Here is a 27,317-nt window from a genome sequence, read left to right as displayed (position 1 = left end):
GAGATACCAGTTAGGAGGCTATTGTAGATAATTCAGCTGAGAAATGATGCAGGTTTGAAGTATTGTAGAGACTATGTGAATGGAGAAAAGGGAGACTGGTAAGAGAGGTATTATGGAGGAAGGACTGAAACGGCTTGTCAACTGGTTACATATAACTGTTAAGAGACACAGAAGAGTCAAGGAAGACTCCACAGTTGTGACTTTGGATGATTGGGAAGATGGTGATACTGTTAAAATTTAGAAATGTAGAGGAAGGGTAAGGTAATAGGGAGAATATGAGTTCTAGTTCTAGACATAACAATGAGTTTGGGATGCATACATACAGGACAACCAGCTGGTGACATCCAGTCAGCAGCTGATAAAAATGAAGGACTGAGTTCTACAGCTATAAAGAGACAATAACTGTATATAAAGACATCTCTAATACCACAAATTTTAAAGGATAATTTGTTTTATAACTATACATATAGACACAACAAGGGCATCACAAACAAAAACCTATTAAAAGGGGGGGGAGGAGGAGAAATAGGTGGCCCAGTGAAGTCAGGACGATCTAAGTTCAAATCCCACCTCAGATACTTACTGTGTGACCCTGGGCAAGTCAATTAATCCTGACTGCCTCAAAAAATAATAATAATAAAAAGCAAAACAGACAACAATAAATTTATTTTGCCCAGAGACAACAATAAGTTACAGAGGCCTAAAACAGGGCTATTGATCTTGTGTAGGCCTGACTACGAAGCAAGTTATTTTAATTTCATACAATGTTTATACGTAGACAAATGAAAATTAAGACAAAGCAAGGGGATAGGTGGTTTCTGAGCCACATAATGTCAGATAGGAAGTTATTGCTGAAGTTAGAATGACAACTCAGTCGTGAAATTCAGTCAGTTACTTAGAGACAATGGAATTCTGTCATTTCCCAATGGTTACTTGAGCTCTGAAATCTCTAATATTTTGACCCTAAATTGGGAAATCATTTAATCATCATCTGAAAATTTAAAACGTACCTTGCAGATAATTCAAATTGCAAAATTGTCAAGGTTTCTTGTTTTTTTTAAAACTGTTCTGCAGCAATGATGAAGGATACTCTCAGCCCTTAAGGAAATCCTTAGTTCTAAAGTCAGTAGAACAAACACCTTAAATTCTTGTCCTTATGTTGTATACAAAGTTAAAACCATGATACGAAATGACCTTCGTGTTACAAAAGAGCTCAGCTTAAACTAGAAGTAACCCTTCTGATTTCTAGTATGCAGGAGTGTTATAAAACATAATAGCTCAGACTACATGTTAAATGATGAACTAGTACTATAATAAGGAATTTGCACACATTAAGATGTGAAATTGACAGGATTAAATGAATTACCAAAAAATAAAAAAAAATCCTTATTCTGCATTAGAGATAGGCTCTTTTCTACCATTATACTGGAGTTTTCCAATTTGTATACTCTAGTTGGCTCTCACGATTGTTCTGCATGCTACTACACTAAGCTTCGATGAGCTAATATTTTTGGAAGGGAAGAAGGAAGGGGAGGGGGGTGGTGGTAGAGGAAAGCAAGTACATTTTAATAGGGGCAAACTTTATTGTATCGTTCCAGGTGAACATGGGGCTTTTCCCTGTAGATTGTTAGTGTTGATAACAATACTAATGCTCTCCTGGGTAATTTAGATGAAACACTTTTCCTGTAGCTGGTCTTCCTGTAATATGCAGGAATTCCAGTACTTTCTGGGTATCCTTCCTGTCGACTTGAATTTCAGATCCTCAAAGGAGTTCTGTCTCTCTGAATTTTGGGGAAATGTTCCCACTTCTCTAAATTGCTCATGTGAATAAGTTGAAGGCACTAACTACAGCTATTATCATGGAAAGTAATATTTCTTAAGATATCCTCTCCTTTTAGAATCCCATTATGCATATGGTAAAACAAGGAAAGTTACCGAAAACTCCATGTCTTGTCACCATCTCCCTAGCTCCCATGAAGCCTGTAATTCACTTGCATTTGTTGTGGAAAGTGGTCTGCAAATTTGAAATGTAATGACACTTAAAAACCCATAATAGTCTTTGAACAGGACATGCTACGAGACTCTTAAATGTTATGATGTTCAATGTCCACCTTTTTCCTCTCTCTCCTATCCTCCAACTTTGGGCTATGAGCAGTACAAAGTATGCTGCTAGAGAAATCATTTTATTGGTCATTTGAGAACAAACATTACAGCCAAAGCGTGCCAGTCTCACAGCAAAATACAGGCCAAGATTCATTTCAGAAGCATCTCCTTGGCAGAAATGTTCTTCCACTTTCTCCCACTACTGCATTTTTTTTTAACAGAGACCATAAGTTCATATCTAGTACACATTTCAAACAGGACCTAGAATTCTGAAAAGGCATTTTTGGAGCTGGACACTGATTCAAAAGGCATCTGCAATGTGAATATAAAAAGGAAATGCTCCCTTTAACCTCCTCATTGAATAACTTGTTCTAGTGTGCCAAGAAGTTCAATTTTCTAGTGAGGTGAACTTTGAGGTAACTAGAGAGTGGCTGGGATGAAAAGTCTTGGCTTTCATTGGACAGTCCTGGAGCTCACTCAAAAGTCAACTTCTCTATAAAACCTTCCCTGATCTCCCAAATGGGAAGTGATTATACCTTCTTTTCAGTGCCCATATATTTAGTTCATCCCTCCCTTAAGGACCTTGCCAAGAGAAACTAAGATCCTGGATGGCAGAGACTGTTTCAGATTGTGTCTTTGTATCTCCACTCTAGTATAGTGTCTTGCATATAGTTGGCATTTTATAAATGACTATTTTTTTGAAATGCAGTTGTGTGCTTCTGGGTCCCCAACATATAGTAAGCTCTTTGGGGATAAAGATTTTGTCAAATTTAGCTTGTAATATTATCTCAAGCGATTGTGTCACAATGTCTTACATATCTTAAATTTGAGAAGCAGCAAAAGCCTAATGGATATAGAGCTGGTCAGAAAACTTGGGTTTAAGTCCTGTCTCTGACACACACTGAACATTTACTTTACTTCTCAGTACATGATGCAACTCTCCAAGACTACAACTAGCAGAGAAGGTGCTAACCTGTTTTGATGGAGAGAATTTTCTAATCTGGGAGTTCCTTATATCAATGAAATCACAGGTCCAATCTCTGTCCCTATCCCTATTTAAGTTTTATCAATATAAATTCACTGAATGAATGATCACTAAATCTGAAATGATATGTGGTTCAATCAATTAACAAGTACTTCTGTGCTTACTACGTATCAGGTACTCTGGTAGGTAAGTGATAGGGAAATGTGACAAAAATGTATTTATTAAATATTGAATATAAGTTTATCTTTTATTATTCAATTGATTTTATTAATAATTATTATTACTTTATTATTTTAATTTAAATGAACTAAATCAATAATTTTATTAATTATTAATAAATTAATGAGGTAACTATTTTAATAAAATTATTTATTAAGTAGAAATTAATGTTGCTATTAACATATAATTAACAAATATTGCATTAAAATTAAAAGATTGATTAAAAATCTTTATATCATTCTAAATTTATAAAAGCAGTGAACTTAAATATTTCTTGTTAAGATGATGATGGGAAAGATTATAGAAGTCACTTTCTCCTACATACGATCCTAACAAATACCTGAAAAAGACCCCAGAAAAAATGACAAAGAAATATGAAAAGAAGCGAAAATCACCTTGTTCATCAGGTTAAAACTATACAAAACAAATGCCTAGAAGAAAGGCGGGGGGGGGGGGGGGGGCTCACCAGAAAAGTGAATGTGGGTACAGGTAAAAACCAAAGCCATAAAGAAGGAAAGAAAAGCTGTATCAGGGAAACAAATAAGAATTGCTATAACCTAAGTTTGTTGGTGAGAGCCCTCACTGGCTTACTTGATGGGCCTCCTCTTAACACCTCTGCTGGCTTCTGGCCCAGTTCTTAGCAAGTATGGCAAATCATTGCCAGTCCCAATAATTAAGTGCCTGAGGCCAGATCTCAGTCTTAGCCTAACAGAACACAATTTGAGGTTAGAACCAGTTTCTCACAGGGACCTACCATGAAGATAATAGCCTACCATGTACTTCTTAGAACACTGGGTGCCACAGAGGGGTACAAAGGCAACCCAGTATCTAGGCACCAAGGCAGAGAGAACTGGGAAAGAGGTTTGAGAACAACAGACACAAACAGTAAATGACTGAACCAACTCCCAGTTGAAGGTCCTTAAAAAGGAATAGCTGAGGTTAAAATCCAGAGGAGACTGAGATACAAACAGGGAATCAGGCAGTTTAGTGCCCAATACCATTCAGAACTACAGCATCAATGACAACCAAACTACATAGCAGACAGGGTCAAACAAAGCCTACCCAGAACATCAAAGGGGACCAGAGGGTACTGGCTTGAACACAAAATGAAATAATAAAAACTGAGACTGAAAATATGAATCAACAGAAGAAAACACTAAACACAATTAAGAAATAGTATGTATTAAGAAACACTCAAGAAAGAAACTAAAAAAGAAGATAGTAAACCCATCAATCGCTATAAAGAAAGCCTCAGGAGTGGGAGGGGCGTTAAGGGCTGAGCCACGAAGAATAAGAGAAAGGTTAAAAGAAGGAAAGTAGAGTATTTTCAAAAATGAATAAATGATATGAGAATATTGGAGGGAAAACTGAAAGGAAAATAAATGGGATTTATAAGATGAAAGATATTCTCCAAATAATGAATTCCCTAAAAAATAAAATAAAACTCAGTCACTCCATGACACAACAAGGAATACTAGAACAAAGTCAAAATAATTTTTTAAAAAACAAAATCTACAATTAAAAGTAACTGCCCTGGAAAACAAATCAAAAAGAGAACTTATTCATTTGATTTTCTGAAACCCATGACCATATAAAAAAACTTGGTCACAATATTTCAGAAAAATCAAAAAGAAGATTTCTCAAGAATGTAAAGTGAAAATAATAAGAAGGTATTAATTAACTCTTGAAAGAGACCTCAAACTAGAAACACTCAGAAATCATGGCCAAAATTCAGCTCTTCCAAGTTTGAAAAAAAGAAAAACTACAAGTAGCCAGAAAGAAATAGTACCAAGGAACAATAGTCTGGGTTACACAAAATTTGGCAGCAACTAGTACAAAGGAAGTAGTTTCTTAGAATACAAAATTCCAAATGGCAAATAACAATGGTTACACTCAAGAGGTTGTAAGGCAACCAGGTAGCACAATCGTTAGCCTGGAGTCAGGTGGACCTGAGTGCAAATGCAGCCTCAGACACTAAGTAGCTGTATGACTAAAGCATCACTCAGTCTTCTTTGCATGAGTTTCTTCCTCTGCAAAACTGAGATAATAATACCCCCTTCCTCCCAGGCATCTTGTAAGGATCAAATGACATAACATTTGCAAAATATTTAGCGCAGTGTCCGGCACATATTAGGTGCTATATAAAGTATTATTGTGAATAATAATAATATTATTAACTGAGAATGAATTGGACTGAAAAATTGAGTATTATCTACCAGGTGGGAAAATGGATCTTTAATAAAATAGAAGAGCATTCATAATAAAAAGACCAAAGCTGAACAGAAATTTTGAAATATAAACATAGAAGTCAAGAGAAACTTAGAAAGAAACATTTAGAAAATTGTAAAAGTTTTATTTCCTAGTATAGGAAGTAGAGGGAAGTGTCTCTCCACAGTCCTAAGGTTTTCTAGATAAATAAATGGAATTAAATAGGGTAAGTATAGGGTCTGCATGTGGTTTTATTCTGTTTTGTTGGTACTTAAGAAAGAAGAGAAGAGGGGGGAGGAGAGGAAAACACAAGAGAAGAAATATGAAAAAAAAATTTACCATTTTATAAAAAGGACAAGATTATACAAATATGCAGTAAGGGTGAGAGAATGAGGCAGGCATCCCAATTCACTCACAATTACCTAAAACATAAAAAAGGAGGATCAAACTCACATATATAAAGTTTGGTACAGATTGGTGTTTTGACCTTTCTTAATCTATCATCATCTACTTGAGAAACTGTGGGAAAAGATAGTTTAAAATTTTAGTTTGAGAGAAGTTGAAGAGGACACAGAAAAGAAAGCAGTTAGATCTTTTCTGAAGAAGCTGCTTTCAATTTTATCTTATGAAGAGGATTTTAGAAAACAGCCTTTATTTAATATCTTGAGAGGCACTGAATGGGCTAATACTAAGTTTCCAAACAAGTAAAGAAGACTCAAATGCTGATATTTTAAGGATTTGAGATTACTTTAGAGGTGACATTGGTCACAGTCAAAATACTGTTAAAAAATTTTTTTTGAAAAGTCAAAATACTCATTATGTGAGGCTCTACTCAAACTATGAAAAGAAACTATAAAAAGAGCAACTAAAGAGAAGCTACCTGTCATTGCTGAACCTATATACATGCCTAAAGTTTTATTGCTGTTCTATGATTTAATAGCTTGAAACAGCACAAAGAGTTTTGGGATCCCCTGAAGACTGTTGTTGTTGCTGATGACATTGTGTGTGTGTGTGTGTGTATACAAATGCTTATTGTTTTCATTTTTAAAATTATATTCATGTTGTTATTTTGATATTCATTTAAATGTAGAAAAACAAGAGTAATTACAAATGGAAAGCACACTGGGGACTCAGAAACTGTATTAGTAGGAGTATACCATCAGAGAGAGAGACCGAGACAGAGACAGAGAAAAGAGAGGGAGACAGAGAGACAGGAGAGAGAGAAAAAAAGAGGAAGAAAGAGAGAGAGAGAGGGAGGGAGGGAGGAGAGAGTCAGGAAGAGAGAGAAAGAGAGAGAGAGAGAGAGAGAGAGAGAGAGAGAGAGAGAGAAGAGCATGCCTAGTTTGGGGAAAGGATTTGGGACCTGATACTGTAATTGGTCATGGAGGATACATTTGGGTTCATATTTACTATGATTTACTGACAAGATTATCAAATATCCTGTTCTTACAGGGATCCACTGAAGAAAATATATGTGAAGAATACATGTGAGATGAAATTCTACATATATGTGTAGAATGTAACTGGACAGCTTCCAAATAGTTTCTCTTATGCCAGATCATTTATTTTTATTTAACTTTTGTTTGTCTGAATACTTAAGTATTAATATCTACTACTTCCATCATTACAAATGAGCCATATGGAAGTTCCACCTCTGGAGTCCTGGTGTCTAGTAATGCAGACACATACAATGCAGATAGTAACGCCATACATAGGGTTCTTAGTTAAATGAGTGCCACATGATGGAATGGAAAAGGATATTCTGAACATTTTTGCAAGATGTTATTTGTGTTTAGGGGAGATAGAAAATACTTAATAAGCAACGTGAGAAGATAGAAAAACCCTTCTTCATTTAGCACAAGCTACCTGAGAACATGAACCCTTCTAAAACTTCATTAAGTATTTGGAATTCAATTACTAGGCTTCTCACAGATTGTGAGAGAATGGCGCATAGGGTTAAATCTCTGATAATAACTGCATATGGTTAAATTTCTGCACTCACAGCTATTTTCCCCAAAGCCAAATTGGAGTGGAGAAAGTTTCTTGAAGGTGCACGAGGTTCTTTTCTCAGCTTTACCCACAGTGTTAGGAAGTCAGGGAGACACTGACACCAACCTCACAGGCCACTTGTCCTCAGGTATAAGCCTGGTTTTTACCCTTTGAGGAATAAGGAAGACAGCTTTCTTCCTTCCATTTTCCTGTGCCCACACTGGAGAATGCCTTCCTTGGTAAGAGATTAGAATCAAGTGAGAAAGTTTAGTAAAGATATCAGGGGTAATAAATGCGCACCTGATTATAACATACTCCATGAGGGATGTTGGGGATGTAGAGCCTATCAGGACTTCCCAGGACTGGTTGGGAAGAAAAAGCCATAAGAATTACAGGAACAACTACTAGTGCTAATAGGCCTCCCTACTTCAGAGATGTTGCACCACAGTATTATATATTGTTACACCTAGGAATCACAGACCTAGTTTAAGACTTTGCTCAGGAAATGACCCAGCTCCCTCTTTGGAAGAAACATAGATTATCTGCATCAGAAATGTGACCAGAGCACTAGAGCATTACCAGGTATCCAAAGTGGAAAAAAAGAAAGCCTTAAAGACACAGTTTGGGGAATTATAGAGAATAAAGACTACAAAACCATGAATCCACACGGTAAGAATTAGTAAGGCAGTTTGGTTGTTGGTAGGATATTCATTCATTGTTCAACAGAAGGAAAAAACACCTCACATTTACAACATGGGTAATCAGTCAACTACAGAAACTGACAGAGAAAGAAGTAATAAAATCTGACGAAGCAGATGCTTCAAATTGGAGACAGTGTGCAGGGGTATGGTATAGCCTTAAGAGCTGAAGGCATATCACACTGGTCTTAATTATGAACAAAGGCTGCCAAATTTTGATCAGTTGCCAGAAATAATAAACCAATCTGAATGTTATATCCAAGTTGAGATGTATTATTTACCTTGGAAAAATTCAAGTCAGCTTACCTCCAGGATATCTTCCTTGGGTGAAACACAACAGCCAAGCAAGAAACAACCCTCTGGCTTCTCCAACTCATGGAAAAGAACCTATAGAAAATCTAATGAGAGAACAGCAGACAAGATCATTCCACTCGGACTAGGTAGGGGGTCAAAGGACCAGTAAACATGACCCTCTGGTTCACCATCAACATAGTTCAAATGAAGTGGCAGAAGTATTTTTTGTTACAACTTCATAGACAGAACACTGACATGAAGATTGGAAAGAAGAATTCAGATTGTTATAAAAGGTTGAATTCCCAAGAACAAGCTTCTGGAAATGGAGATGGGAATAAGGATTGAGAACATCCTAGATCCCTAAATTAATTTTTAAAAAACCCAAAATACAACAATTTAATACAGGAACACTACTGTCAAGATATAATCATAAAAGCAATACTATATTCTATTATAACTGTAGACTAGATGATCATAAATATTTCAATTACACTTGAGAGGAACATCAGAAGACCCTGATGGCCAAGGAGTCATGTCGAGAAATACTTTATGTGGGTAATAGTACTAGGACAGTACTAGACCAGGCTAGTTTGTTTTCAAAAATTAGGGATAAACTTAGGTATTCTGAGAATATTAGACTGCGAGGGAGGGCTGATAACCAGATAGAAATGCTTAAATATGCAATGTCTCCACTAAAATTAGTGGATCTGCTTGACACAAAAGAACTACTAAAACGTACTCAAGAAGAAATTGTTCTGTTGAAGAAGCAACTCAAGAATGTTGAAGAACAGCTTGTTTCTAAAGTCAGCAAAGAGAACTGCTGAGAAATGTGCTGCTGGGAGTAAAGTAGGCACTACCTCCAGAAACTGCCTAGAATGACAACTTCACTTCACTAAAGAGGGAAGACTAAAATCAGAAGCAACCCTGTTTTGTTTCACCTAATACTTCAGATGTAGAGAGTCCTAGGGAATAGCACCCATAAGAAGACTGAGCCCTCTACCAATTTAGAACTAGAACCAGAGGGTATGGATATTCAATTCTCCATAAACTAAAAAGGTCATGGTAGAAGCATCAGAGGATACTTAGGTGTCGTGACAGATAGAGCAGTGGGCCTGGAGAATGGAAGACTACTTTTCCTGAGTTCAAATTTGGTCTCAGACTCTACTAGAGTGTGTGACCTTGGGCAAGACATTTAACCATTTGCCTCAGTTTTCTAATCTGTAAAATGAGTTGAAGAAGGAAATGATAAACCACTCCAAAATCTTTGCCAAGAAAACCTCAAAAGGAGTCACAAAGAATTGAAACAACTAAACAACAAAAGAAGCATCAGAACTGTGAATCCAGTGACCAGGAAAATCAGAGAGATAATTACTCATATAGAAAGACAGTTCATTGATGGAGCTGACACAAAGGGTGTTTTATTTACTACTACATTTTGTTCTGTTTTTCACTGTGATATTCATTGTCGCTATTGAACTATTTGATTTTTACTGAAAAAAATTATGAGATATGTGTGTGTACGCATATACATATATACTAACATTTAATAATTATCATTTTTCTATATATAATCTAAGTATTTGATTTATATGCTACATGATTCTATATGCTATTTGTAAGAAGCATTTTAACTCGCACTGAATCTATCTTAAACTAACTAGTTATGTAAAATTTTTGGAAATATTAATGCCTTTATGTTGTTTTTGCAAACTCAACTGATTTGCAGGAACTGCATACTATTCACTAAAGGCTGCGTGTAATAAGCACATCCTTACAAGAGTACCTAAAGAAAAAGTTAATCAAAAAACACTGAGAAATATACAGCAAAACTACAATAGTTTTGTACAATGTGCTCCTTGCAAACCTAGAAAAATCCAACAAAAAGATAAACAAGAAGCTAAAGACTTGAATAGAACTTTAGAAAAGTTAGTAAAAATCTCTGATGAAAAAGGAATAAAAATACGTATTTCTCAGTTATACATGGCAGCTTTACAGAAACTGACCATTTACTAGAACACAAAAAAACTCATAACAAATGCAGAAAAGAAGAAATGTTAAATCTATCTTTATTGAACATAATAAAATGAAAGGTATAATTAATAAATGACCTTTGAGTAAGGATTCAAACTCAAATGAAGATTGAATCATTTAATCCTCTTAAAAGTCTTAAAAATGGATAATGTAATCAAAGAAAATGATAACGACTAGACATCATACCCAAACTATCGGGATGTAACTAAAGCAGTCCTTAAGAGAAGTTTTATATCTCTAAATGAATTCATCAACAAAAGGAAGAAAGAACAGAACAATGAAAGAGGCATATTATTTTTTTAACAAAAGAAAGAAGCAACTACAAAAGCAACAAATTTTAAAATCTCAACTTAAGACAAAATAAAATCAAAGAAACCTAAACCAAAATTGAAAATAAAAATTAATGAAATGATTGAAAAACTAAGAGCTGAATTTTTCTTTAAAAATATCAAATGAAATAGATAAACTATTAACTAATCAAACCACAAATTTCCTTTAAACCAAATCATAGCAGAAATAGAGAGAATTTTTAAAAGATATTTTTGCTCAGTGACATGCCAGGAAAAAAGATATGAAACTTACACAAAAACAGATGAAATTTGCAAAAATATAAAATAGATCATCAGAAAAACAGGTAAAGAATTTTAAAGCATAACATAACCAAATCATTAGAAAAAGAAATACAGGAATTTACAAATTGATTCACAAATCAATTCTATAGAACATAAGCAACAATTAACTGCAATTTTACATAAATTATTTTCAAAAATTGGGAAACATAGCATCCCACCAAACTCCTATCAGAAAAATTAATGGTCCTGATACTTAAACTAGGGACAGATGAATCAGAGAAAGAATACTACAGACCCATATCTCTAATGACTATCAGTGCAAAAGTACTGAATAAAGTATCTAGCATCAGCAACATCATATTAAGATGACTATAAGTGGCAATCAGATTGGATTCCTGCCAGGAATTCAGGATTGGTTCAATATTAGAAGAACTATAAACATAAAAGATTATGTTAAAAAGAAAAACAATAAAAATTACATAAATGATAGATGCAGAAAATTATCTTTTGATACAATATGTATTTTATGTTAAAATATGAGAAAACAAGTATAATTCGCCCTTTTCTTTAATGTGAAAAACAATATATATCTATCTAACCAAGAAAAATCATCTATAATTGAGAAACACTTAGAAAGGTTTCCAGTAAGATCAAAAGTAAAGTAAGATTGTCTGTTGTATTTATTGTCTATTATTAATACAATTCTAAAATGCTACTTGTAACAGTAAGACAAAAAACAAAATCCTCACATTTCACTAGAAATACTAATTTCAGTAAACCAACAAGACAAAAAAATCCACATAATAATCACCACAATACTACTATTACTACCACTACTATTACTATTACTAATAATAATAATAATAAAGCATTTACACAGTGTGTTAAAGTTTGCAAAGTATTTTACAAAGTATTCTCACTTTATCCTCACAAAATCCCTGGGAAGTGTGTGCTATTATTATTCCAAATTTTATATATGAAGAACCTGAGGCAGACAGATGGTAAGTGACTTGCTCAGAGTTGGATCTATGGCTAGATTTGAATTCAAGTCTTCTTGCCTCTATGTGCACTTATTCACTGTGCCACCTACCTGCCAAAAAACTTGTAGGAAAGATTGAAAAAGAAATCCCATTCAAAATCACTACATAATATATAAAATATCTGAGAGTTTATCACACTGAGAATTGAAAAGGACCTTGGAGGCTATCAATCCAATCTCCACATTTTATGGATGAGAAAACTGATTGTGGGAGAGGTTAAGTGGCTTGCTTGAGAATTATACCATTAGTAAGTATCTGATGTGGAATTTGAACCTAGGTCCTCCTGACTCAATGTCCAGTGACATAGTCACTAGCCCATGCTGCTTATCCAAGACACACACAGAAATAATATGAAGACAACTACAAAATGCTCTCTATAGAAATAAAAGAAAGTAAATGATTGGAGAGGAATTCGTTGTTCATGGTTGGGATGTGCTAATATAATAAAACTCACAAGGTTGCCTAAAATAATTTATCAGTGATATGTCATCCCACAATATCAAAGGTAAAGGTTGTAGAACTACACAAAATTATTACAAAATACATTTGGAGGAACAAAAGATCAAGTACCTCAAGGGAAATAGTGAAAAAAATGAGAAGAAAGGGGGTCTAGTAGCACCAAATCTCAAACTGTACATATCAATAATCAAGACTATTTGGAACTGATTAAAAAGTAGAAAATTTGATAAACTGAACAAAATAGACATAAAATAGGGAAGCAATTTAAGAGTATCATGGTATTCAGTAAACTCACGGAAACAAACTACTGAGGTAGGAATTTATTATTCGACAAAAACTAATGGGAAAATTGGAAAGCAGTATAGGAGAAATTAAGTATAGATCAACATCTTATATGAGATATTATAATAAGCTCCAAATGGTTATATGACCTTTTATATCTAGGTCACATTTTAAACTAATTAGAGGAAAGAAACTTCGCACAGTTATAGACAGGAAGAAATTCTTATTCAAAGAAGATAGAGAAAATGGACTATTGTGATTCCATAAAATTGGAAAATTTTTAATACAAACACTATCCATGCAATTAGAATTAAAAAGGAATCAGTGAACTGAGGAAAAATCTTTGCAGCAAATTTCTTGGATAAATGTTCAATATCCAGTATATTGGAAATAGACATAAATGTGAACAGGCTATTCTCAAGGGAAGAAATTCAAAATATCAACAACCAAATTTTTTAAATGCTCAGAATCATTAATAACAAGAGAAGTACAAATTAAAATTATTCTGAAATTCCAATTCACCACTCTTAGACTGCAAAAATGATTCTATTGTTGGTACAGCTATGAAGTGATCCAACCATTCTCTAAAGTAGGGAGTGTTAACTTTTTTTTCCGCTGTAGGCCCCTTTGGCAGTCTGGTGAAACCTAACACTAGTTTGATTTGTTGTCTACATTCGTAATGAAAGAAATGCTATGTTTTAGTTAGAGGTTAGTAAAAATAAAATGTATTTTTCGTCCATCCAAAGTCATGGAATCTCTGAAATCTATCCATGAACCTCTCAAAGGTCTGTGGAACCTAAGTTAAGAACTTCTCTAAAGCAATTTGGCCTTAATAGCTCCAAAGTCACTAAACAATGCATACTCTTTGACCCAACAAGACCACTACTAGGCATATACTCCAAAGAAATGAAAGAAAGACTCATATGCACAAAATTATTTATAGCAGCATGTTTTTGTTGTAGCAAAACACTATAAACCATCAATCATCTGGGGAACAGCTGAACAAAGTATAGTAAATATAATAGTAAAGCACCTTAAGAAATGATAAATGTCTCAGATTCAGAGAAACTTTAGAAGATTTTATGAACTGATGCAGAGTGAAATGAGTGTAATTGGGAGGGCAATTTATATAACACCTGCAACATTACAAAGGAAAAGAACTTTGAAAGACTTAAGAATGGTAATTGAGAGAATGACCAATCACAATGCCAAAGACTGATGATGAAGCATGACCCTCACTTCTTGGTAGAGAGGCAATGTAGTATAGATAGAGAATGAGACATTTATTGTCATATATCATCATTACAACAAAAAAAAATGATTCTGATTGACTTCTCTTCTGTTAGAAGGGAGGACATCAATAAAACACTTAACCAATGTACCAAAGAAAGCTGAAGGAAGTTTGTATGGGGACACAGACAAGCTTGGAACTACCACATTGACCTTTAAGATAATTTTTAAAAATAAGCTATACATAATGGTTTCACTTCCAATTTCAAATTCAATTCCCATTTTCTGTCTTTCTTTGCATATGGAAATGTTAATATTTACTGATGATGTTCTAGTTCATTTAGAAACTTCTTTTTAATTTAAAAAAAAGTGATCTTAGAGGTTATTGGGTCCAAAATTCCCTTCTCCATTATGATGAGATGGGATGAATATTTTAGATTTGGGGCCAGATGACATTGGCTCAAATTCCACTCCAACAAGCAGATATCCCTCCTATACTTGAATATTCACAGATATCAGAAACTCACTACCTAACTCACAAAGCATCCTATTCCATTTTTATTTAGATAGTTCAAATTCTGAGGAAGTGTCCTGTTAATCTAAGCAAAATCTAATTCTCCATGATTTTTACCCTCTGGTCCATGTTCACAGGATCAGAGATTTAGAGCTAGAAAAGGTCTCAGAAGTCACTTACTTCAACTCCCTCTTTTTAAAAAAAATAACAAAAAAAAAAAAAACGAGATTCGGAGACATTAACTAATCTCCTAAATTCACACGGGTGGCAGATCTGGAATTCAAATTCAGGTCCTCTGAGTTCAAATCCAGTGTTCTTTCCATCGTTGCCACTAAAAATAAATCTAATCCTATAACTACTTAAATTCTAGATGGAATATTTTTTTCAGTTTTTTTCCTCTCCTAGTCCTTATCAAAGAGTCTTCAAAATCTTGTAACTATCACTGCTACAATAATGTCTTTAGATAATTAAAGTTAAGACTGCAATTGTCCTGTAACAACTTTGTAACCTTTTGCCATATTAAACCTATGGAGTGGAGAGAAATTATCAAATCCTTGATTTTTTGTTTCTTATCATCAAATAATACTTATTCTGTATCCAGAAGTCACTGGCAGTATGGGTGCCAGGATGCCCTTACTTATCTCTTCCTTATTCCTTACCTTGTCATAAAGCATGTGCTCTCTGTGTGGCTCAGTAATATTCTCTTTGAAAAAAGACTCAAAATCCTGAGGGCAACTTATAAGTACCTCCTTGGTCTTCTGATGCTCTGCCAGATATTTTGTTCTAATACCCCCCAGATGCCATTTAAAGGATGAAAAATACAAGTCCAACAGCTGTATGAAATAAAAAACCTGAAGTATTAAATGCACAAACCCTGAACTTCTGCATCTAATAACATATCTAAAGGCTAAATATGGGTATTCCATTTTCATATAGTTAAAAGATCCCATTTTAGTTATTAATGAAATAGTATAGCCCCCACTCTTGCAACATCCTGAGAATAAAGCTTTTTCCCCCTCTACTTTCTACTCTGAGATGAAAAGTTACCTCCCAAATGGTCAGATTTCTCAAGCTTTATCTCTTCAGTGCTCAACTTCTGAAGACTCTATTTGACCAATAAAGTCCCATGGTAAAGTGCAAAATCTTAAAAGAAACAAAGCAAAACACCAGGATTTCTTGCAAGCTTTTAGCAACCTGATATTATCCAAAACCTACCTTTAAAAATCAAAAGTTGCCTAACATTCAGCAGGAAATCAATGGAAAATTAGCTTAAGTACTGATGCCAGAAAAATTCTTTCCCATGGAAACATAGGTATATACTCAATTCCCAGCAATTTAACTCCTTATGCCTTTCATTTGAGAAACAGACTCTTTAAAAGTTTACAATCCTCCAGTACTTGAATCGATTCACAATGTGAATGTATTCTACAGAATTTTCCAAAGAGAGAAAGCACTGCATATTTAGACACTTCCAACCTGCTTTATCTGTCCTGACTATGCAAAAGGCAAAAAGAGCTCAGTAATCCTAGCAGAAGAATGCAAATAACATCAACGCACAGCTGAACTGCAAGCCCTGCCTTACAGGAACTCTCTGTGTCTGCAAAAAAAAAAAAAAAAAAGACACATACTAAACAGGAAATACAACTGAGCTTCGGAAAGCCTCAAACTTTAAAATGCAATTGCCTGGCAAAAAATGCATCCATGCATTTGCAGATGCATGCACGACTTTTTGCATTTTTTGCAAGCAATGCAAATAGGCTCTTACCTTTTGACTGAGACATTTTCCCCTTTCCTTTGATGGGGGAGGGGAGCACAAAAGACTTTGCCTTGCCTCTCTTCTGTAGCTAGTTTTGCAATAAAGATTCAAGCTGCAGCCGCGCAGTCTTCATGCAAGTGAAGTTTTTCTTGATCGATGCAGCAGATGATCTTTCAGGAAATCAAAGTGGAAATGCACACCTTGCAAAACAGATTGGAAAGTGATTTTTTCCAATTGCAATGGTAGGGAAGGCTGTGCTGCAGCTACATGATGGGCCAGGGCTGGCAGCTAACAGCTCCAAACTTGGAACTGAGTGTCTTAGTGCGCAGACGTCCTTCCTGCAAAGAACGCAGGGGCAGGTGGGTAATGTAGTTCCTAGAAGAAGTTAATGGAGCGCGCTTTTAAGGAACCTGGATCTCTCAAGTCACCAGGTTCTTTGTGTGGTTGTTACAAAAACTTCACGCAGGCAATCAAGCCAATCTGTTGCAGATGGTCAGAGTGAGCCATGACTAAAGAAACACAAAAGTCTGCACAACTACATCCGAAGGGCAAGCAGGAGGTAGGGGCACTTGGTTCTTTGTAGAAAGTCAGTTTGGGTATTTCAGGTGCCAGTAGGAGTCCTGGAGCAAGCACCTGTTGGGCAATTACTATTATTTTTTTTCTGCCTTACACCTTCATTCTTTCCTTTACAGCCAGAAGAGCTGTTTTGTGACTGAGGAAGAACGAAATTTAGATTTATGTGAAAGGGAAGAGAGGAGGTGGGTCAGCAAGTCACTTAATATAAAGTTGGTCTATCCCTCCAGGTAGGGTATTATCAAGAATTGGAGTTTGAACACTTGAGGATCATTATGAGAACCTTACTGCAAGATCAGACAGAAAGTTTGTAGAGGATAAAACTATATATCATAATTTAAAATTTTTATTTAAAATTTTTCTGCTAAGCAGCAGGCCTTAAGGCAGAATCAGTACCATATTCAAATGGGAGACATTGGGGTCAGTAGAAAAAAATTTGGATTGTAAACCAGAGGATATGGGTTCAAAACCCAGATCTACTTCTTAAATAGCATTTTTAATTTTAGGCAAGTCGTTTGATCTCAGTTTCCTAATCTGTAAAATCAGGTGGTTGGATTAGAATTAATTTGTTGCCTCTTAGCCTATTTGGTGTCATGTGCCTTGAAACTGTGGATATTTTCTCTGAATAATGTTGTGTTGCTACATTCATAATTTAAGGAGATGCTAAATTTCAGTTAGAGGTTAATGGAAATAAAGACGTATATCTCCCCTTCAAAGTCATGGAATGTCTGAAATCTTTCCATGAGATCTGAAGATTCCCAGTTAAAAACTCAGATGATTTCTGACACCCCTCTGGCTTTATAGTTGGTTGTCACTTAACTTCATTCAACCTCGGTTTCCTTTTCTGCCAAAATATTAAAAAGGGATATTAACATCACTGACATATTAATAAGTGCAGCATCTTGTACGGGGTTGTTGTGTGTAAGGATTAAAAGATTAAAATGTATGGTAGATGTGTAAACCTAACATCATAGAATAATATATTTTACAGTTAAAGATGCACCTTCCTTTCCCCTTCGCCCTCAGATTTATTTGGAGGTCACTCCTAAAAGTCCATCAGTGCCTTAGGGGTAGCATGAAGGTGGCCCAAAGTCATTGAAGAATCTGCCAGGTGAGTAGATGCTTTAAAAATTGATGTAATGGATTGACCATTGGACTTTGAGTCAACAGGTACTTCTGACTGTTGTGACCTTGGCAATTTACTTAACCTCTCTCAGCCTCAGTTTTCGCATCCATAAAATGGGGATAACAGCACCCACCTCACAGGAGTGTAGTGAAGATCAAATGAGATAAAGCGCTTTGATAGCTTGAGAGTGCCATATTGTTAGCTACTATTAACAGGTCCGCCCCCAAAGACTAGCCTAACTAAATTCAGAGAGACTCATCACCAGATTGTTGGTAGGGTAATGAATTCTTCAGCCATAGCAACCCTTTGAGACTTTCTACTAATTAGAAAAGGGGGGATCTGTGTAGTGGAGAGAGCTCCTACGCAGATGAAATTGCAGGTCATTGAATCATTCAAGTAATAAATATTGGTGGTTGCTCACTTCTTTACTCATAATATGTCTCAGCCAAACCAAAACACTAACTGGAGGGAAACTCAATCTCTTTGCCTTCCCACTTTAAAAATCTATAGTTCTGACACCTTTAAATGATACAGTGTAAGGGAAATGAGATATTTACATTGTGGCTGGGGTTGGAGGCATTTAGCTAACACTCTACTCTCTATTCAACCCTTACCCTCTTGTGGGCAGAACTATTCTTTCCTCTCATGGTTCTAATATCAGCCCCACTCAGGGAAGTGAAGGGGTTTCCTTGGACTTAGAGTGAAAGAATGAAAAAATAGGAAGGGAAAGTTAATTGCCTGAGATGACAGCCTGTGATGAGTTTGGGGAGAAAACTTTTCCTTGCCTTGCCTCCTAACACTGCTAACTCTTTTGTGCCCAGTGGAATCTGAGATGGTCCTGGTTCATGTAGCTTAATTGTTTCACTTTGGGGAGAGTAATAATAATATTTATTAATAAAAATCTTTTGGTTCATTTTGAAGAGCCAACTGGAGTCATCCCAAAGACGAAGGGTTTCCTTCTCTTTCTGTGTAGCGCCCTTAACCTCCCTCTCAATTGCCTTTGTGCAAAAGAAATATTCACAGACCAATAATGCACTTGGTTAACCTTAGCTTTATCTTAATACCAGCTTTCAGAGAATGGGTGAACAGTAATATAAAATGAATACAACCTAGTGTTCAAATCTATTTGCTATCTCCTCATTGATGGAGAATGATTACTTGAAGCTCTGTGCCTTTGTGAGGGGTTTGCCTTGATGAGAGCTTGGGAAAGGAGAGATTCAGGTTCTTTTGGCTTTGATTTTTAATAGAGAAGGGCTTGAGTTTCCAGATTCTCTTCAGGAAGAGGTCTCTGGTGGCAGAAAGAGAGTTCAGGAAGAAATTGATGGGTTACATATAAAGTATAACGAAATAAAGATAAGCTTTGGAATGAATCTCTTTTCTCTCCAGGACGTAGAAGGGAGAAAAAATTTCACATTGATATAATTTCCAGCAAATAAAGGCAGCAAGTCTTTGGGGCAGTAACTCTGGGAGGTCCTACATCTCACCTCTGGCAGTGGCAGTGGCAACAACAGTAGCTGAACAGTAGTTCAGCCCCAGGAGCTCATTCTTTTCCTTTTTTTAACATTTTTATTTAAAGTTTGGAGTTCTAAATTCTATCCCTCTCTTCTTCCCCTCCCCACCCCCATCCCTCACCCACCACAGTAAGCAATCAGATATAGGTTATGCATGTGCAATTATGTAAAACATTTCTACATTAGTCATTCTGTACAAGAAGACTCAAATTAAAAAAAGTGAAAAATAATATGCTTCAGTCTATATTCAGTCAATGTTAGTTCTTTCTCTGGAAGTAGATAGTGTGCTTCATTATTAGTCCTTTGGGATCTTTGTATTGTGAAGTCATTCACAATTCTTCACTGAGTAGTGTTGCTATTACAGTGTACAACATTCTCCTGGTTCTGTTCACTTCACTATGTTCATATAAGTCTTTCCAGGTTTTTCTGAAATCATCCTGTTTGTTATTTCTTATAGCATAATAATATTCCCTTACAAGTATATATCACAGCTTGCTTAGCCATTACCCAATTGAGGGGCATTCTTTGATTTCCCAATTTTTAGCCACCACAAAAAGAGCTACTATTAATATTTTTGTACAAATAGGTCCTTTTTTCTTCTTTTGGATACCTTTGGGATATAGATTTAGTAGTGGTATTGCTGGATCAAAGGGTATGCACAGTTTTATAGCCCTTTGGACATAGTTCCAAATTACTCTCTGAAATGGTTGGATCAGTTCATAACTCCACCAACAGTACATTAGTGTCCCAGTTTTCCCAGTCCTCCCCAGTATCCAACCTTTTCCTTTTTTGTCATGTTAGCCTCTCTGATAGATGTGAAATGATACCTCAGAATTGTTTTAATTTGTATTTCTCTGATCAATAGTGACAGAACATTTTTTCATATGACTATACATAGCTTTGATTTCTTTGTCTGAAAACTGCCCGTTCATATCCTTTGACCATTTGTCAATTGAGGAATGACTTGTACTTTTATAAATTTGGGGGCAACTAGATGACAGAGTAGATAGAGCACTGGTCCTGGAGTCAGGAGGACCTGAGTTCAAATCCAGCCTCAGACACTTGACACTTAATAGCTGTGTGACCCTAGGCAATTCATTAACCTCAATTACTTTGCAAAATAAAAATAAATTTGACTCAGTTCTCTATATATTTGAGAAGTAATGCCTTTATCAGAGATACTTATTGCAAAAAAAAATTTCCAGATCTCTGCTTTTCTTTTAATTTTGGTTGCATTGGTTATGTTTGTGCAAAAAGTTTAAATTTTATATATATTTAATTTTATGTGTATAATATTTCATTATATATAATCAAAATTATCTATTTTATATTTTATAATTCTCTTTATATCTTCTTTGGTCCTAAATTCTTCCTTTATCCATAAATCTGACATATAAACAACTCCATGGTCTCTTAATTTATTTATTGTATCACCCATGGTATAAATCATGTACCCATTTTGACCTTATCTTGGTATATGGTGTGAGATGCTGGTCTATACCTAGTTTCTGCCATACTGTTTTCCAGTTTTCCCAGTAGTTTTGTCAACGAATGAGTTTTTGTTCCAAAAGCTTGACTCTTTGGATTTATAGATTACTATGATCATTTGCTATAATGTTATTTATACCTAATCTATTCTACTGATCCACCACTCTATTTCTTAGTCAGATTTTTTATTTTATTTTTTATATTTACCACTTTAAAATGCCACTTTATAAGATCTGGTATGGCTAGGTCACCTTCCCTTGCATTTCTTTCATTAATTCCCTTGATATTCTGGATCTTTTTTTCTTCCAGATGAATTTTATAATTATTTTTTCAAGCTCTACAAAATAATTTTTCATAGTTTGATTGGTATGGCACTAAATAAATAGACTAATTTAGGTATAATTATCATTTTTATTATATTGGCTCAGCATACCCATGAGCACTTAATATTTTTCCATTAGTTTACATCTGTCTTTATTTGTTTGAAAAGTGTTTTATATAATATTCATATAGTTCCTAGATTTGTCTTGGTAGGTAGACTCCCAAATATTTTATATTATCTACAGTTATTATAAATGGATTTTCTCTATCTCTTGCTGCTGGACTTTGTTGGTACTATATGGAAATGCTGATGATTTCTGTGGGTTTTGTATCCTGCAACTTTGTTGAAGTTAGTAATTTCAAGTAGTTTGATTCTCTAGGATTTTTTAAGTATAACATTATATTATCTGCAAAGAGTGGTAGTTTTGTTTCCTTATTGCCTATTCTAATTGCTTTAATTTCTTTTTTCTTCTCTTACTGCTATCACTAACATTTCTAGTACAATATGAAATAATAGAGGTGATAATGGGCATCCTTGCTTAATCCTTGATTGCATTGGGAAGGCTTCTAGGTTATCCCCATCGTGGTTAATGTTTGCTGATGGTTTTAGATAAATATTCCATGTCATTTTAAGGTAAGCTCCATTTATTCCTATGCCCTCTAGTGTTTTTAATAGGAATCAATACTGTATTTTGTAAAAGATTTTTTTTGCATCTATTGAAATAATCATATGATTTTTATTGGTTTTATTATTGATATGGTCAGTTATGCTGATAGTTTTCCTAACATTGAACCAGCCCTGCTTTCCTGGAATAAATCCCAGCTGGTCATAGCATTTGATCTTTGTGATATGTTGGTATAATCTCTTTACTAGCATTTTATTTAATTTTTTTGCATCAATATTTATTAGGGAAGTTGGTCTATAATTTTCTTTCTCTGTTTTGGCTCTTCCTGGTTTGGGTATCATCACTCTATTTGAATTGTAAAAGGAATCTGGTAAGACTCTTCTTCACCTGTATTTCCAAATAGTTTATATAATATTGTAATTGTTCTTTAAATATTTGGTAGAATTCACCTATAAATCCCTCTTGCCCTGGAGATTTTTTCTTAGGAAGTTCAGTAATATCTTATTCAATTTCTTTTTTCTAATATTGGGTTATTTAAGTATTTTATTTCTTCTCCTGTTAATCTGGGTAATTTATATTTTTGTAGGTGTTCATCCATTTCATGTAAATTATCAAATTTATTGGTATATAATTGGGCTAAATAGCTTCTAACAATTGTCTTAATTTCCTCTTCATTGAAGGTGAATTAACCCCTTTCATTTTTGATGCCAGTAATTTGGTTTTCTTCTTTCCTTTTTTTAAATCAAATTAGCCAATGGTTTATCTATTTTATTGTGTTGGTTTTTTCCCCCACAAAACCAGCTTCTAGTTTTACTTATTAGTTCAATGATTTTCTTACTTTCAATGTTATTACTCTTTCCTTTGATTTTCAGGATTTTCATTTTGGTATATAATTGGGGATTTTTAATTTGTTCTTTTTCTAGTTCTTTTTTTAGTTGAATGCCCAGTTCATTGCTTTGTTCTTTTTCTATGTTATTAATATAAACAATTAGAGATATAAATTTTCTCCTAAGTACCACTTTGGTCACATCGCATAAATTTTGGTATACTGTCTCATTGTTGTCATTTTCTTTAATGAAATTATCAATTATTTCTGTGATTTGTTCTTTGACCCACTTGTTTTTTAGGATTAGATTATTTAATTTTCAATTAATTTTTAATCTCTCCATTGTCCATTGTTGAGTGTAATTGTTATTGCTTTATGATCTGAAAAGGATACATTTAATATTTCTGCCTTTCAGCATTTTATGCATTTCTGCATTTTATGCCCTAATACATGGTCAGTTTTTGTGTAGGTGCCATGTACTGTTGAGTAAAAGGTATATTCCTTTCTATCCTCATTCACTTTTCTCTAGAGGTCTAACATATCTAACTTTTCTAAAATTCTACTCACCTCCTTAACTTCTTTCTTGTTTATTTTGAAGCTAGATTTCTCTAGTTCTGAGAGAGGTAGATTGAGGTCCTCCACTAGTACAGCTGTGCTATCTCTTTCTTCCTGTAACGCACTTAACTTCTCCTCTAAGAATTTAGATAATATACCACTTGGTACATATATATTTAGTATTGATACTCATTGTCTATGGTACCATTTAGCAAGATGTAGTTTTCTTAATATCTCTTTTAATTAGATCTATTTTTGCTTTTACTTTATCTGAGATCAATATTGCTCCCCCTGATATTTTTCTTTACTTCAGATGAAGCATAATATATTCTGCTCCAGTCTTTTACCTTTACTCTGTGTGTTTCTCTCTGTTTCAAATGTGTTTCTTGTAAACAACATATTGTAGGATTCTGCTTTTTAATCCATTCTGCTATCTGCTTCTATTTTATGGGTGAGTTCATCTTATTCATGTTTATAGTTATGATAATTGTGTATTTCCCTCCATGTTATTTGTTGCTTGTTTATCTCCCCTCTATTTTATATCCACCCTTTCTCCCCTCACCAGTGTTTTACTTCTGATTACTACCTTCCCTAATATACCCTCCCTTTTTATCAGTCCCTCCTCCCTCTTCTATTTTCTCCATCCCTTTTTACTTACTTTTAGGGTAAGACAGATTTTTATATCCAACTGAGTGTGTATGTTATACCCTCTTTGAGCCAATTTTGATGAGAGTAAAGTTTAAGCTTTATCTGCCACCACCACCACCCCTCATTTTCCCCTCCATTATAAAAGTTCATTGATGCCTCTTTTATGCAGAATAATAACCCCTATTTAATCCCTCCCCCTCCTTTTTCTTCCAGGCACCTTTCTTCCTCACCCATTTATTTTGTTTTTTGGGGTACCATCCCATTATAGTCACCTTGTATCCATATCCAGTCTATACATACTTCTTCCAATTGCTCTTATGGTAATAAAGTTGTTAAGAATTAAAAATAATATCTTGCTGTTTAGAAATGTAAACAGTTTAACTTTATTGAATTTCTTATGGTTTCTCTTTCTTGTTTGTTTTTTACCTTTTTATGTTTCTCTTGAGTCATATATTTGAAGGTCAAATTTTTTATTCAACTCTTTTAATTAGAAATGCTTAAAAGTTCTCTATTTTGTTAAATATCCATTTTTTCCCATGAAAGATTATATTCAGTTTTGCTGAGTAGGTGATTCTTGATTATAATCCTAACTCCTTTGCCTTCTGGTATATCATATTCCAAGCCTTCCAGTTGTTTAATGTGGGAGCTGCCAAATCCTGTGTAATCCTGACTGCAACTATAGAATATTTGAATTGTTTCTTTTTTTCTGATTGCAATACTTTCTCCTTGATCTGTGAGTTCAGGAATTTAGCCATGATGTTCCTAGGAGATTTCTTTTGGGGATCTCTTTCAGATGGTGATTAGTGGTACCTTTCAATTTCCGTTTTGCCCTCTGATTTTACTATATCTGGGCAGTTTTCTTTGGTAATTTCTTGAAAACTTTTGTTCAGAATTTTTTTTAAATCATGGCTTTCAGATGACCCATTCTTATATTCTTATAATATCTCTCCTGGATCCATTTTCTAGGTCAGGGGTTTTTTTTAATTAATAAAAAACATTTTCTTTTCTTTTTTTTACTTTTTTCATTTTGTCTTATCATATCTTGATGTCTCATAGAGTTATTAGTTTCCACTTGTTCAATTCTAATTTTTAAGGAACTATTTTCTTCAGTGAGCTTTTTATACTTTTGGCCAGTAGATCAATTCTATTTTTAGGGAGCAATTTTCCTTTGTAAATTTTTGTAAATCATTTCCCATGCTATTGACTTTTTTCATGATTCTCTTACATTACTCTCATTTCTTTTCCAAATTCTTCCTCTAGTTCTCTAATTTGTCCTTTAAAATCCTTTTTAAGCTCTTCTAGTAACTCTTTTTGGTACTGAGACTAAATTATATTTCTTTTTAAGGCTTCACATGTAACCATTTTGACATTATTGTGCTCTTCTAACTTGATGCCTTGATCCTCCCTATTACCATAATAATTTTCTATAGTCAAGCTCTTTTTATAAATTTTTGCTCGGTTTTTTTTTTGGCCTTTTTTTGTGACTTGGTGTTTTTATGCAAGAGATGGTCTCTGGTCCTGCACTTTCCCAAGCTTTTTGTGTCAGAGCTATGGATCTTTCTGCTGGCTTTCCCTGAGCTTCAAAACTTAGCTGCTTGCTTTCTCTAGAGAGCAGACTTCGCTTCTGGTTTGTATTGGGGGATGGGACCTCCCACCCCAATGAGACAGACTTTTCCTGACAAGCTGGTAAACTACTTCCCTACTCCTAGATCCATGCTGAGGAGGTTTTATAGTTGTTTGGAGGGGCATTTTGGAGGGCTTCACAGGATTCCTCCATCATTCCACCCTTTTGGCACTGGAAGTCCTCCATTCTTGTTCTTAGTCACCCACAGAGAAGCTGACTCAGCCCTTACTCACCACCATGGCAGAAGCCACTTAAACAGGGAGATGGTGGGTAGTTTGGCAGTAGTCCTTACCTACATATACTGTTGCTGCTGTAATCTCTCATATTCATTTCTTTGGTAGCACACTCTCAGGCTCTCAATCATCCTGCACAGTGCCTCTCACCACTGACAAGATTTCAGCTACTCCATCCCTCTAGGATGGATAGAAAAAGCAACTCTTTTCAGGTACAGTCAGCCCCATGGCTTCCAAGGGTTCACATAGAAATAACTTTATGTCAGCCAGCAGACACTGATGATCCCTAATGATCTCCTACATATATATACACACACACACACATATATACACACACATATATGTATGTATGTATGTGTATATATATATATATACACATACATATATACATATACACACACATACATATACATATGTCCAGGTCATGAAACCAGCTTCATGGTAGGTTAGTCAATTTTTGCAAACTTTAACCCTCTAACTCTCCCCCCCCAAAAAAAGAATCACATACCAGGTATGGGCTAATTTCAGTTAAATCTACAGGATAAAGAATATAGTAAAATCCTTATTAATTTATACCAGAGAAGTTGAATATTTAAAGCCCTTACTCAGCAAATGTTCCAACTAGCCTTCATTCACTGCTAACTCAGAAGTCATACAGGGCCCTTCTAAGGACCCCAGTAACTGTAATAACTCATCACAAATATTCCTACCCTTCCCACATCCAATCAGAAGTGGCAGATGCTAATTCTACCCAGCTAAGTGAATCATGAGCAGGTAAAGAATGTGGCATCCTGAAAACATGCTGACTTGATTCAGGACAAGGCCTCAGGCAGACCAAGTCTCTATCTCACAGTTTAAGGAATCTGAGACAGCCATGCCATCTAGCCTTGGGAATGTATCCATTAGCAAAAAGGGAAGAGCCAAAAAGTGAGTGACAGAAAATGGCAAGAGGGTAAAACACCAAAGACATGAGGAAGGAAAGGCCTCAATAAAAGCCCAGTGCAAAGCAGATGACTCAACAGGGAGAATCTTAAAATCAAAAAGAAAAAAGAGTGACACATGGAAGAGAATACAAAGATTTCTTAATAAATAGAATACAAGGGAAGAACCAAATGCCTGATGAAAGACAGGAATCTGTATCCTTCCTAGTGAGTAAAGAGCAAGAAGAAATTTCAGAATGGTTCAAAATAGGAATGAAACCCATAAAAGAAGAAATTAATAATGAATACAAGTCAGAAATTTAACTTTGAATGAAACATTTTAAAACACTTTTAAAAATATTACCAAAAATAATGGTGGAAAAATCACTCTAAAGAAATTAAAGAGATTAACAGATTTAGAATTTAAAAATGCTAAGATGGAATCAAATTTAGCAGAAATATAGAAAGAAAACATTAATTCTAAAA

The 27,317-nt window shown here is 34.8% G+C and overlaps 1 protein-coding gene across 3 annotated transcripts in view; it reads right to left on the bottom strand.

Moving 5' to 3' along the window:
* The window catches only part of MAP2K6 (mitogen-activated protein kinase kinase 6), a 171,314-nt gene extending 154,625 nt beyond the window's left edge, over positions 1-16,689 (bottom strand). For all 3 annotated transcript variants that reach the window (XR_011975048.1, XR_011975047.1, XM_072645538.1), the window contains exon 1: positions 16,390-16,689. Coding sequence is in view for 1 of the 3 variants with exons in the window: in XM_072645538.1 (XP_072501639.1) it covers positions 16,390-16,405 (16 nt within the window). In the remaining 2 variants the exon portion in view is untranslated. The remainder of the gene's footprint in view (positions 1-16,389) is intronic.
* Positions 16,690-27,317: the final 10,628 nt, after the last annotated feature.

Source organism: Notamacropus eugenii, chromosome 2, assembly GCF_028372415.1.
Source record: "Notamacropus eugenii isolate mMacEug1 chromosome 2, mMacEug1.pri_v2, whole genome shotgun sequence".
Lineage (NCBI taxonomy): Eukaryota > Metazoa > Chordata > Mammalia > Diprotodontia > Macropodidae > Notamacropus > Notamacropus eugenii.
Note: the sequence above shows the minus strand (reverse complement) of the source record. Positions and strands in the feature narration are given on the sequence as shown.